At 40.0% G+C, this 14,028-nt stretch overlaps 1 protein-coding gene and 1 non-coding gene across 4 annotated transcripts; one reads left to right on the top strand and one right to left on the bottom strand.

Annotated features, from left to right (window-relative positions):
- Positions 1-4,883: 4,883 nt before the first annotated feature.
- TRNAR-CCG (transfer RNA arginine (anticodon CCG)) lies at positions 4,884-4,956 on the bottom strand. The gene has a single exon. It is a non-coding gene; the product is annotated as a tRNA-Arg (tRNA).
- Positions 4,957-5,093: 137 nt separating this feature from the next.
- KPNA2 (karyopherin subunit alpha 2) lies at positions 5,094-12,975 on the top strand. Of its 3 annotated transcripts, none has more exons than XM_034412625.3 (11): positions 5,094-5,697; positions 6,644-6,748; positions 6,829-6,966; positions 7,371-7,459; positions 8,129-8,397; positions 9,071-9,165; positions 9,249-9,512; positions 10,344-10,577; positions 11,739-11,921; positions 12,070-12,219; positions 12,480-12,975. In XM_034412625.3, the coding sequence occupies exons 2-11, from the start codon at positions 6,674-6,676 to the stop codon at positions 12,564-12,566; spliced, it is 1,584 nt and encodes a 527-aa protein (XP_034268516.2). In that variant the 5' UTR covers positions 5,094-5,697; positions 6,644-6,673; the 3' UTR covers positions 12,567-12,975. The 3 variants fall into 3 exon arrangements, with proteins under 3 accessions (XP_034268516.2, XP_034268518.2, XP_034268517.2); XM_034412627.2 differs by having other exon boundaries at positions 5,667-5,748; XM_034412626.3 differs by having other exon boundaries at positions 5,672-5,736.
- The last annotated feature ends 1,053 nt before the right edge of the window (positions 12,976-14,028 follow it).

The raw sequence follows: 14,028 nt of genomic DNA, 5'->3' as shown, positions 1-14,028 counted from the left end.
CTCATCCAAGAAACTTCTTCAGTTTGATTGAATGATGGGGAATACAAGGATTTACATTCTTTGAATCCGGTCATTAGCACTCTAAAGGCGTTTGTTTGTTTGTGTTTGTTTAATTTATAAGCTGCTCATCTTACCTCAAGATAACACAGGATGGTTTGCCTTCTGCAACAATTTCTGATTAAGAACTGAAGTTATATAATAACCTTCAGAGTTCAAAATGTTTTGGTCAATTACAAAAATTCTTAAATAAACAAGAAACAATGGATGGAAACTAATCAAGCAGAGAAGCAACCTGGAATTAAGGAGAAACTTCCTGATAGTGAGAACAATTAACCAGTGAAACAGCTTGCCTTCAGACTTTGTGGGTGCTTCATCACTGGAGGTTTTTAAGAAGAGACCGGACAGCCATTTGTCTGAAATTGTATAGGGTCTTCTGCTTGAGCAGGGGGCTGGGTCTAGATCTCCAAGATCCCTTCCAGCTCTATTTTGATTCTAATTCTGATTCTGATTCAGACAATTTCTTTTCCCTAGGATGTTTGATCTAGGATCTCGTCCAATACTTGATCGGTCACCAATACTTTTGTTTAGTTTCATTTTTGCTTCTCTAACTCTTCTTAGGTTTAATCTCATCATATAATTTGCTCTTTTAAAAAGGCTAAAGGTTTCCCTTGTCCAGTCATGTCTGGCTCTAGGTACTTGCTTTTTAAACGTTTCTTACTACAGTATATCTCCTTTCTAAAAGATCCCCTTTAGCAGCATATTCCAAGAGTTGTTGATTAATTGACTGTAATATTACCAACAAGTCAGAGTTTTCAATGTCTCTTGCAGTAATGATGAAAGACTCCCTGGAGATACAATCACTCAGTATATCTTCCATTCAAACTAAAACTCCAGCCAAAGTACTCCGATCTGGGCTGGGTGTATGTATGTAATTTCTTAGGTGAAGTCACACTCCTCATAAGTGAGAGGTAAATGGAGGGTGATATGACAGAAGGCAGCTGTTCCATAGGGAAGAAAAGAATGTGGAGAAGGAAAAGGCTGCAAATATTTGTTTATGTAGCAAATGATCTTCCTAAAATTCCAAGGGGAGAAACAATATAAATAACAGTTTTATTAGTTCTTGTTTCTAGCAATCCAAAACATGTTCATGATTTGCAGGAGAGAGAGAGAGAGAAAACCTGTGTCTTGATAAATCACAACTTTGCTGAAAGCAGAGATGGGATTCAGCCGGTTCGATCTGCCACTTTCCTCTAAGTCCCATCCATTCAAGATGGCTGCTGCTTCTCTGTGCTGCGCGCTTTCCAGATGGGACTTAGAGGAAAGCGGCAGTTCACAGCTGCTAAATTGCATGAGACGCTCTCTCTCCCAGCAAGAGCAACAGCAACAGCAGAGAGAAGCAGCCGCTGCCCCGGAGAGCAGACATGAAGCGGAGCAGGCCCCAAAAGACTGCTCGGTTGACCCTTGCCATATGGCGGAAGCTGTGCATGTGCGGAAGCTGTGCACGCACGCATGCGCGCACACTCACATTTTCAGCAAGCCGGTTAAGTGGGTTGAATCCCACCACTGGCTGAAAGTCACATTATTGAATCCTACACTGATTGGATCACTGACATATTCCACATAGTGCAGGCTCGTAAGTATACATGATTAAAAATGGCACGTTTAATGTGTAATTCTTTTGACTTTGAGATACAGTGATAGGTTGGTATTCAACTGCTTTGAAACTCAAATTTGGTACTCAACACATTTTGATGTGAAAATTTTGTCTCAGTACTCATCGTTTGTTTGGTACTGAATGGACAAGCTAGCTGTCAGTGTCAGCTGCCTTGTGACTCCCTATATTATTCCTTATGGGGAAAATTTGTTTGGGACTTATCATTTTTAGTACTCATTGTGCCTCACGGAGCTAATTAATGATGAGTACCAAGGTACCATTATATATTATTAATAAAAGCTAATGCAACAGCAAAAAGATAAACTGTGGCATTGGTTCAGCTCTGCAACCCACCAATCTTTTTAAATTTGGATCTGAGAAAGGAAAGTGTTAGAGCTGTGGAATAATAGCAAACGTAACATGAATAATGAGCAAATGATAAAAAAAATGTAAAAGTAAAAATAGCTGAGTTACTAGAACAAGACTGAATGGGGAAAAATGATGGAAACAGAATGAGTTCTAACTAAATAAAAATCAAAATGAAAAGAAAAAAAGCATCAGGAAATAAATTTAAAGTAAATCCATATAGTATCAGAAATATAGGAGCAATCAGAAAGGCTATTAAACAACTATAAAATGGATCAAATCAAAATGAATATTTAAACAAATCTTACAGTACATTAAATGCCAGTAATAATAAAAGAAAATTAGAGCCAAGATTTTGGGGGGGAGGGTGGGAATTAAAAAACACCAGCTAAGAATGAAAAATGATAGGAGATAAAAAATATTTGAAAAGAGGTGGGGGGAAAATAAAACCAAAAAAAGAAAATAATGCAAGAATAAAAATCACTCTCACTTCATAGAATTATGGGAAGCATATGAAAAAGAGCGGTGTCATAGGAATAGATTGTGTTATTTGGGGGGGACCTTGGTCAGAGTTGAAGTCCATAGGTTGTAAAGCGGCCATAATTGCCCACCCCTGAAATAGACTCTAAAAAGCCAATCGTAATGGTTTAATTTGGACTCTTGCAGAAAGTATAGGGTGGATTTAATGTCCTAAATTGCACTTCTCAATTTTATAATACTAATAGACAACCTGTGACACCTTCGATTATCTTTTCAGAGATATCTCCTACCAGATTTTTCAATGCCTTCAACAATGACAGGGTTTTTAATATAGTGTCTTCACTGGAAACATTGGGATACATTCTGAGATGTATTTTCCTTGAAAATAGCATGTGTTGAACTGTATACAGGAAGTCCTTGATTTACAGCCATCTGTTTAGTGACCGTTCAAAGTTACAACTGCACTGAAAAAAGTGACTTACAACCAGTTCTCCCACTTATGACCATTGCAGCATACCCATGGTTATGTTATCAAAATCTGGATGGTTGATTATCAGCATGTATTTACAACAATTAGGACAATTCTTATGAAAGTAGATAGTTCTTTGTCTGCTACATTTAAGGCAAAGATAACTTATACACAACTTCAATATACTTTTTGACTCTGACTTCAGTCATCCCTCACTATTGGTCCTGTTTACTAAAATTGGCAAGAGTTGGTGTCCAACGTCATTTGGAAGATCTCAGATGTGATACATAAAGTCAACTTCTAGTATAGTTACATATCTCCCTCAGCACCAATTATTAACTGTGAATACATGCCTAAGAATGAAGAGATTGTCTTAATGCAACTGCCTGTGTATTTTATTCCTGGCTCAGAAATATCTTGGTAACATTTCTTTCTAGCACCTTTATAAGTCAAGGGGAATTTATTTATTGGTTTTGTATCTTTTTATCAATCAGTGATCCTCAAGACACAAGTATAAGCACAGAAACAAATGAACCAAAAGCACCTTTTAAACAATTATGAATGAAATAAGGAGCATTGGCAGGAGAAAAGAGTTGTGCTTTGATACATATTTTCCAAAGCACCAAAAGGCAAGACAAGAAACAATGGATGGAAACTAACCAAGGAGAGAAGCAACGTAGAACTAAGGAGAGATTTCCTAATGGTGAAAGCAATCAACCAATGGAATAGCTTGCCTTCAGAAGTTGTGGGTGCTCCATCACCGGACAAGCTTTTGTCTGAAATGGTATAGGGTTGCGATGACGAACCTATGGCACATATCGGTGGGCACGCAAGCGTTGTCCTAGCTCAGCTCCAGCGCACATAGCTGATTTTCAGGCCTTCCTGTCCCACTGGAAGTCAGCAAACAGGCCATTTCCAGCCTCTGGATGGCCTGGGTGGGGGGAGGCTGTTTTCGCCCTCCCCAGGCTCCAAGAAAGCCTCTGGAGCCTGGGGAGGGTGAAAAACGGGCCTACCGGGCCCACTGTGTCATTGCGTGCCAAAAGTGGGGAGAGTGCAGGAGGGTCGTGTTCACTTGCGTGGGGGGGGGCGAGGCGCATTGTATTATGGGTGTGGGCACGCGCATGCGTGACCCCCTGCACTCCCCCCGCTTTTGGCACGTGACGGCAAAAAGGTTAGCCATACCTGGTATAGGGTCTCCTGCTCAAGCAGGGGATTGGATTAAAAGACCTCTAAACTCCTTCCCAACTCTATTATTTTATGTTCTGTTTTAAATTGAGGAAATGTTGCCTCAGAATTGAGGAAACTGGAGATTTACAGATCAAAACTGTTAGATTCTAGTCTGCCAGCATGTTGTCTCTGGAGAACATATCCAGTTCTACATACACACTTTAAAAAATAAACCCCCCCCACCCCTACCCCCCGAATGGCTAAGATGTGAATCTCTCAACTTCTAATGATTGGTATTTTTGAAGCCATTTCTGTGCTGTCACTTGCTTTACAATCAAATCCTACAGGTTTACAAAAAGCTGGCAAATTTTCCCCCCCTTTACTTTGTGTTATCAGCATATACAAAACAAACAAAACGTTTTCAAGGGAGCCCAAGATTACTTCCAGTCACCCAAGCACAGCTTGGAAAAGATCCCCGGGGTGCATCTGACGCGTAACAACCGTTTTGAAGCAGAGGAAACCCAGAGAGTTTCCTGAGGTAGTTTGAATGCTTCACTAGCCTTGCTCGCGCCCTATCTCCCATCCGTCGTGTCAAGAGATGCACGGCCAGGGTTTGTTTTATTCCGTTCCAGATTGATGGTGAGAATGAAGAACCAAAGCGACTAACAAAGCCTAAGAAACACCCATCATCAAGCTCAGGAAACGTCTTCATAAATTTTAATCACGCTGCAAAACAAGAGCTACGAACGACCCAGATGGGACTCGAACCCACAATCCCCAGCTCCGGAGGCTGATGCCTTATCCATTAGGCCACTGGGTCACTCGAAAAAGAGCTGTGAGAGCCGCGTTCTAAGGGCCCCTCCCGACCACGCATGACTCCGCCCACCCACGTCTGTCCTTTTCCTCCTGTTTTCGTTTCCCCGTCACTAAAAAATTGGCCACGCCCCTTCCCGCCTCGGTTAGCCTCGTGTTCTACCAGCTCACGCCCCCTCATCTCGCTACCCTTTCAGCGGATTCGAAGGCTGGCCGCGTTCTAACTCCTTCTCAAAGGTTTGCCGGCCTGAAACTGATTTACTGGCCGTCTGGAAAGCGTTTACCGCTAACCGGCTATCCATAGTGTCACCACTTGAAAAAAATGCTGTATGTGACCATATAAACAATTAAGAATCCCCGGTAACCAAGCTGACGACATAACGGTCAATTCTACCCCACGCGGGGTTCGTTTCGTAACGTTTGCTCCGCAAACCGCCGCCCCTTTTACGCTGGGAAATGTAGTTCCGCGGGCCTCGCGCGTGGGCGTTGCACATAACGATCGCGAGATCTCGGACTTACGAGAGACTCCCTCACCCCCCCCTCTCTTTCTCTCAGGAACGCGAGAGCTTGAGCGTTTTATATTTTTTCAAACTGGCCAATGAGAAGTTTGCTTGGACTCGAATTGGCCAATGAGAGCGGGAGGCCCCAAGAAGTTTAAATCACACCTCGAGGAGGCGGGGGGGGAGGAAACGAGAGTGGGAGCTCCGCAGCTCCAGCAGTTCGGCGCAACGTGTTGGGGCGCTGTCGGGTAAGTGGCTGAGCCGCGCCGGGTCTGCAGGAGCGAAGGGTGCGCTGAGACGTAAGACGGTGGGGGGGTGAGGCAGGTTTAGAGGGTCAGAAAGCGGGGAAACGTCGGTTCAAAAGCCTGGGGGAGGGGGGATGTTAATGAAATACTTTTCCAGACCGGTTCCGGTCACCTTCCTTCCTTCTCTCTGCCGCCGCTCGTTCGTATTTGTAACGTTGTTTCACGAAAGCTTCATTTCCTAGCTAGGGAAACAGCCAGGGCGCTTTTTCGTTCGCCTGAGTTGGTTCATTTAGCCGAGGTTTTAACTCAGTTGGCTCACTTTTCTGGGCTCGCGCGACACGCTGGACTGTTAAAATTGATGAGAACCGAGTTCGCCCAACGCGCGAAGGGTGTACAAATAAATTGCGGTTAAATTGAGGGGGGGGGCGTCTTGTGACCGCTGCCAGTGAGTGAGTGGTGTGTTTGGGGAGGGGATGTGAGGATAACAACGGCGTTGCGTGTAATGCCCTAAAAATTGTCTCTTCGCAATTTCAATGGACTTTCCGCAAGATTGACCGCGGGCCTTAAGTAGATGTCCAGAGTAAAAGCAGTAAGTTCAGAGGTTGGTTGAGCTCATTTCCTTCCGAAGAGAAATTAAAATGCTTTGAGAGCCCTACTGTAGACTCTAATCCCCTTAATTCAGAGGCGTAAAGTTTGAAACCAAGTCAGCTTGTGTGTATCTTAAACGTTCGCAAACTTGAAGCCCTAGGGAAAGTTTAAATTTAAATACCATTTAAGTCAATGTTTGAATAAAATATGCTTGAAACAGAGCTGCCTCTTAGGCCGTAAACTGCATCTTATCCGGCGTTTGCCAGCTGTAGGTAATTTACGAATGGATGCCAATTACAGTTCTGCAGTCAATATCGTTAAAGGGTAATATCTTAATTTTAACTACTGGGTCTTTTTGTAGGTTTAAAGACATATCTGTATAACAGTCACCATGTCTACCAATGAGAATGCTGGGGCAATGGCTGCCCGCCTGAACAGATTCAAGAACAAGGGCAAAGATTCCAATGTGAGTAACTGTCAACTAGGGATACAACTGCTTGTATTTTTAAAGCCGTAGCTCAGCTTTTCAATGTATGTGTTCACTAGGAAATGAGGCGACGACGGGTGGAAGTCAATGTAGAACTGAGAAAAGCTAAAAAAGATGACCAAATGCTTAAAAGGCGAAATGTAGGCACTTTTCCAGATGATGCCACTTCACCTCTGCAAGAAAATCGGGGCAATCAGGTAAGTGCCTATTTTATAAGCCTTCTGAAGATTTGCCTTTAGTTGTCTACTTTAAGCTGTACTGGTTTTGGACAGATATTTTTCCCAGTCTAGTTTCCCAGTAAAGGGGGGGGGGGGGCAGAGATTCAACCTGAGGCTTTCTGTTCACTATCATTGAGTTGTAGGTCTTACAAGCTACATTGTAAAATATAACAACACATTTTTGATCTACTTTAATTTGACTTCTGTGAACAAAATAAGTTTGAACATTGGAATGTCAAAAGGAAGCGTCTTTTGTTCTATCTTAGTAAAGGAAACTGTAAAATTAAGGTTTGTGTATGTAATGGTGTAGTGCTGGTGAAGTTATTTTCCAAGAATACTGTAATTGTTAAACTTAATGTAGTTGTTTGAAATGTTGCTTGTAGGTTGCTGTTCACTGGTCTGTTGAAGAAATTGTTAAAGGCATTAACAATACTAATTTAGAATTTCAACTGCAGGCTACTCAGGCTGCCAGGTAAGTGTCAATATGCATTATATTCTGCATGAAACAAACTGCAGATAAGAGCTGAAAAATTGTAATCTGAGGTTTCATAGTAATATTTAGGACAAGAAGCTAAGAACTTGATACAGTTTTTAGCACAGTAAGAAAGCATATTTTTCTTACTTAATGGGTTAACCAAAATCTATTTTTGTTTAGTTTTGGCAATGCAGTGTACAATCCAGAAAATTGTGGCTTTGTGCAGGATATGAGCTCAATTGATATATGATGGTTAGATGAGAGTAATGGGAATATCTAAAACCTTTAGAATACAAATCGGCAACCTAATTCTCTTGGTACAAGATGTTGGTACAAAATAAAGCATTAGTTAGGAATATGCAAGGTACTGTAAAAGTAATAGTATATTTCATTTAGTCTATTAGTAATTGCTAGAAAACTTTGGACTTGCTATATGAGTACCAAAAACTAAACCTCATCCATGTTTATTGCCACTAAACTCAGAGATTTTGCATTTTATATACAATGCTTTGCAGCAAAAGGAATATTTCATTGTTCTGTGTCTAACTGAAACTGTAGTGACCAACTTTCCAAAATAAAATATGACTAACAACTGTTGTCATGGAAATGTAAATGTTCCCTCTAAAATATAGATAGGAAAGCTAAATTTATTTCTCTTACACATAGGAAACTGCTATCCCGAGAAAAGCAGCCCCCTATAGACCAGATTATTAGAGCTGGCTTGATACCAAAATTTGTGTCCTTTTTGGGAAAAGCAAACTGCAGCCCTATTCAGTTTGAAGCTGCTTGGGCACTGACCAATATTGCTTCCGGCACATCAGACCAGACAAAAGCTGTAGTAGAGGGTGGAGCAATTCCTGCCTTTATATCTCTACTGGCTTCTCCTCATACTCACATTAGTGAGCAAGCTGTATGGGCTTTGGGGAATATTGCAGGTAAGTTGGTAAAGCTGATGTGTTTCTTGTAAGTAACGGTATGCAAAAAAGCTGATGTGTTTCATTTGAAATGCAAGATTTTTTTTCATATTTGTATAGTGCATAGGTACATAACTTTTTCCAAGTACAATCCTATGCCAGCATTTCAACATTAAGAGCTGATTGCGCCGTATTATATGGAACTTGTAGCTATTTCAGAGCCTTTTCTAGAATTCCTAACATTAAATGTTGAGGGCTGAGGGGATATCACTTAATATATGGGAGTTTGTTAAATATGCCCTTGACCTTAAAATCTTCATTATGGTGCTTAGGTAGAAATTATGTAAAATTATGTACATTTCAATGCTACACATTTCAAGATTTTTTTTTTTTACAGCTCCGCAATGCTACTGTTGAAATCATTTCCACATGATGGTATTCAATGACTAACATATGTGACTGCAATGTTCTTTGGCTTCTGGTCCATAGTGGCTAGTTTACCAAGGGTTTTAATGTTGTTATCAACAGGCTTCCTTGTTTCCTCTTCTTGAATAGTTTTCTATGGCAGTTATTTTTATAATGCTTGGATTGTAATCAAGTCAGTTTGTCATGGTGGTATTCCTGCCCTGAATTAGCAGTAATTCCATATGACCTCTTGGTCTTAGCATTTGACACTCTTTATTTCTGCCTTCAGGTGATGGTTCTGCTTATAGAGACTTAGTTATTAAATATGGTGCACTCGACCCACTTTTGGCTCTGCTTGCTGTTCCTGATCTCTCTTCTATATCTGTAAGTGTGAATTCTCAGCTAAAATCTTAAATGTGAAAAACAATTTCAGCACTATTTAATCATAACCATGTTTTTTTTTCCAGATTGGCTACTTGCGTAACATAACTTGGACTTTGTCAAACCTCTGCCGTAACAAGAACCCTGCACCACCCATTGAAGCTGTTGAACAGATTCTGCCCACTTTAGTTCGCCTACTGCATTACCATGACCATGAAGTTTTGGCAGACACATGCTGGGCTATTTCTTATTTGACTGATGGGTCAAATGATAGAATTGAAGTAGTGGTCAAAACTGGCCTAGTGCCACAATTGGTGAAACTGCTAGCCTGTGGAGAAGTTCCAATAATGGTAAGATAAATTAGGGAAGGTTATGAAGTACTGAAATTCTTCATATGGAAGATGCAGTTCCCAACTCAAGTGTAGTAATCTCAACTTCTTGAGAAGCATACTTTTAATATTCTTTGGTTTAGAAATTGTTTCAGTATATTCATGTTGCTTAAATTGTAAGTTCTTTTGGGTGAATGTAGTGTTATCTTGAAATGGCTATACCTCTTTCTTTGACAGAAATTATTGAAATGTCCTTTTAATTTTCTATTTGGACATACTGATTTTTCATATTACCAAGTTCTACTCCTGCCTTAGGCACAAAGCTAACTGGCTGAATTTGGACCAGTCACTTTGATAGCTTGCCAAGAAAACTGCAGGGACGTGTTCAGGCAGTTGTCAGGAGTCAACACTGATTTGAATAGCCATGGAATTGAATAGATATGTGAATTCCACAAAGGTGTCCTCTACTGTATAATAAGATTTTTTTAGTCAATTTTTTTTTACATTTTTACAGTGGGTATACAATCATCCTCTAATGTTGCTGTTGCATTTTATGGTTGTGATGAAGTAAAAGATTTAGGCAGCTTTTAACAGTTGGTTAAACAGTTATAGTATATTACATTAAGAACTTTTCTGGAGGGGCAGGCAAGCCTGCATGTAAATATTGAGGTATTGCTAAGTTTTCTTCCATATTCTGTAGACCAAGCATGTCCATGAGCCACATACTGTCCTGGACAGTTCGTAAAGTGACCCCACAAAATCCTCAACTTTCAACACGTGATTTATCCGCAGATTTATTTTATATGCAGCCCAAGGCTTCCTCTTGTTCAGTATCTTAAACCTCTTTTCCAGACTCCATCGTTAAGAGCTATAGGAAACATTGTAACGGGGACTGATGAGCAAACTCAAAGTGTAATAGATGCTGGAGCACTAGTTGTCTTCCCAAGTCTGCTTATTCACCCCAAAAACAACATCCAGAAAGAAGCTGCATGGACTATGTCTAACATAACTGCTGGCCGCCAGGATCAGATCCAGAAGGTTGTGGATCACGGGCTTGTTCCATATCTTGTTAGCATCTTAAAGAAGGTAACGATGAAAATATATTTTGATATCTCTGCCATCTTTACCTTGCAATGAACTTTGGCTTTAAAAACATGATTTGCCTCTGGGTAGAAATTATTAAATTCATAGTAGCCTATAAGGCTTTATTTTCTATCAATGTTTCAGGGACACATTTTTTCAACTTTTGGGGAATGTAATAAAAATACAGTCTGTATGAAATACCTTTGCTATTTAAGAACATGGGATGTATTGATCTGTCAAATTCTTAATTTAAAAAGGTACATCTAAACAGTGTTCTTTAAATGTTTTGCCATGTAGAACTAGGAAGAAAGAAGGAAAATTTGATCCTATGATACTTTAGAAGGTTCTTTTAACCTTCAGGTGGTTTTTGGAGAGTTATGTGGAAGATTTCAGAGAAAGAACTACAAGTGTCTTTATTCCAAGGCCTGGAAAATTGGGTCATAAACTTTCAATAGATTGAAGAGTCACATGCGAAATGCAACTCATTATGTGAAATGTAAATGTATCAAAACATTTATTTGTATCCCACCCTCATTTTTACAAATAACTCAATACAGAGAGCATATCTAACACCTTCCTCCTCTTTTCCCCACTCCAACTACCCTGTAAGAAGGTGAGTTGGGTTGAGAGAGAGAGAGAGAGAGAGACTAGCCCAAAGTTGCCCAGCTGGCTTTCATGGCTAAGGTGGGACTTGAACGTACAGTCTCCTGCTTTCCAGCCTGATACTTTAACCACTAGACTAAATTGCCTCTCTTTAGTCAGCTAATTAGAGAAGTGCTAGGTTTGAAGATGCAAACTGCCTTATGTTGGTTACTTCTTATCTTTTTGAGGTGATTGCAAATAGAATAAGTTAAAACCATCAGTTTTATGTTCCAAAAGCAGTGAAATAGTATGCAGGAAATGTCACTGCTTAACACTGCATTTAAAAAAAAAAACCACACTAATTCTTCCATGATGTATCCAAAACTGAGTCATGTGCTGAGTGGCTGTACAAATCAACTAAACATTTCAAAGGGAGAGCAGAAGTGTATAATCTTACAGTTATACATGTATTTACATTTGTGAGCGTGTCACAAAACGTCTAACTTTACAATATTAAACTTTGTTGGACCCCTTCAAGGCTGTTCTATTGCTGTCTCCTTACTTTCCTGTATCTTAAAACAGGGAGACTTTAAATCCCAGAAGGAAGCTATATGGGCAGTGACCAACTATACAAGTGGAGGAACAATTGGCCAGATCATTTACCTTGTCCAGACAGGTGTATTAGAGCCATTATTGGATCTGCTTGTGGTTAAAGACAGCAAAACAGTCCTGGTGATTCTGGATGCTATTACTAATATTTTTATGGTAAGTTGACAATGCAACCCACTCTGGGGGTGGCTGGAGCATTTTGTGTATTTCACTACCAAGAGCTCTTAAAGCTTAAAGCATGTTCAGAATATCTTACTTGTATGAAATGAAATGTGGTCCATTAAAAATGAAATTATCTCTATAGGCAGCTGAAAAAATAGGCGAGATTGAAAAGCTGTGCATCTTGATTGAAGAATGTGGTGGCTTAGACAAAATTGAAGCGCTACAATCCCATGAAAATGAGCAGGTTTACAAGTCGGCTGCAACTCTGATTGAAAAATATTTTTCAGCAGAGGTAAGTAAATTCAAGTTGGCCTGCAGAGGCTGCTGCATAATAATAAAAAAGCTACCTGATAAAAAGTAAATAAAAAGTTTGTGCATGTAAGGGCTTAACTTTCTGTAACACCATTAAGGGTGCTGCTGTATTAAAAATATGAAAAGATTGTTACTTTTTATATGTAAACAAGCAACTATTTGTGCTTAAAATATGACAGCATGTATTAGATAGACTGTGAAGAAACTTAGAATAATTTAAGCTTTACTCTTTTATTACAGGAGGAAGATGAGAATGTTGTTCCAGAGTCTGGTTCTGATGCATATACATTCCAAATTCAAGACAGTCCTGATTCCTTCAAGTTTTAAGTCTCTTGACCGTCTTCAGCCTGGTTCTTCCCCCCCTCCCCCCAGCTTTCTGTTCTGTCTCTTACACTGCCTTTTTTCTATGTGAAATGTGAAATAGCACTTTGTTTCAACTAAAACTACTTGAAGAGATCATGGCAGTTACATATGCCAAGTGAACTTGTGTCTTCTACTTATATGTCCTTTTTTGTATTCTGTAAATTCTCCAGTTCTGAATCTACTGCCTTTCAGTAGTGGATGTACCTAGATTTAGATTATATCCTTACTACAGTTGGCCAGACAGAAATGGTTTGTGAATCTTGACTCTCAGTTTGGTTTGCAGAACACACAGCGTTCAGTAGCAAAAGCAAATCTCTCGGACTGATTTTAAAGAATACTTCTTCAAATGAAATAAACTGGTATTTGAGTATCATCCAAAGTGTAAAAAAACTCTTTTTCTGGAGATGCAAAATGCTACAAGTTCACTGCATGTCAATAACTGTGTACTACCAAACTTTCTGCAGTTACCACCAGAGTCATGTTAGCAGAATGAAAATTATTTGGGGCAGGAAAAGATGGCAAAGCAAACTGAAACATTGATTTATTGTCCTCAGAAGAACTATTGTATTACCATTTTCAAAATGACATTTTCAATCTATTGTTTCTCAACCTTGGCAACTTTTAAGATTGGGTGTGGACTTCAATTCTTTTCTTAAATAGAGCGAGCCACATTCAGATTTCCCTTGTTTGGGGGAGCAGGGATATAATATGCCAGCAGAAGAGTCACATTAGGCATTTTCCAAATTTGTTGACATGCCGAGACCAAAAGGTTCACTGCTTTAGCGGCAATGGGTGTGTGAGTATATGAAGACTGGGTGTTGCTTCCATTGCCTCTAGATCAAGCCTGTGTATTTTATGCCCCTGGGCCACATATGATATTTTGGCTGCCTCCATCCAGCCCATGTAAGATCAGTTGAAATCAAATGTAAATAAGCATGCTGCAGGGAGCAGCAGAAGAAGCTGGATTGGTACCAGTTCTCTGCGGTTGTCACCATATGCTCCTTCAATCGGCCACCAGCTGCGGGAGGGCAAGGAGGGAAGCCACTTCTGCCCCTGCATGGCACTTACCCATCACCTGGAGCAGCCTGAGGAGATGGTGGTCATTGCATGAGGGCATCTGGGTTTCTCATGTGACCCCTTAGGAAAATTAATTGCCCACTCCTAATCTAGATAACAAGCTTATGGAACTTCTACACTAGCCTAATATTAAACAATAGCCTATAATATGAGCAAGGAAGTATGTTGTTTAAGACAGGAAGGATTTAGGAAAAGATTAGAAAATTAATCTTTTGCCTTATTTGATATAATGGTCAATAGCTGGATTGTTATTTAATTGGTTCTAGCCTTGCTTTGGATAGTTTTTTTAAGGCAAAATGATTTACAAATGTGAAACTTAGCAGAAATCAGCCTGAATATTCAGTATGGT

Source organism: Pantherophis guttatus, chromosome 2, assembly GCF_059756535.1.
Source record: "Pantherophis guttatus breed Tessera chromosome 2, ASM5975653v1, whole genome shotgun sequence".
NCBI classification, from domain to species: domain Eukaryota; kingdom Metazoa; phylum Chordata; class Lepidosauria; order Squamata; family Colubridae; genus Pantherophis; species Pantherophis guttatus.
The sequence above is the reverse complement of the archived record's forward strand: the minus strand, read 5'-3'. Positions and strand labels throughout refer to the sequence as shown.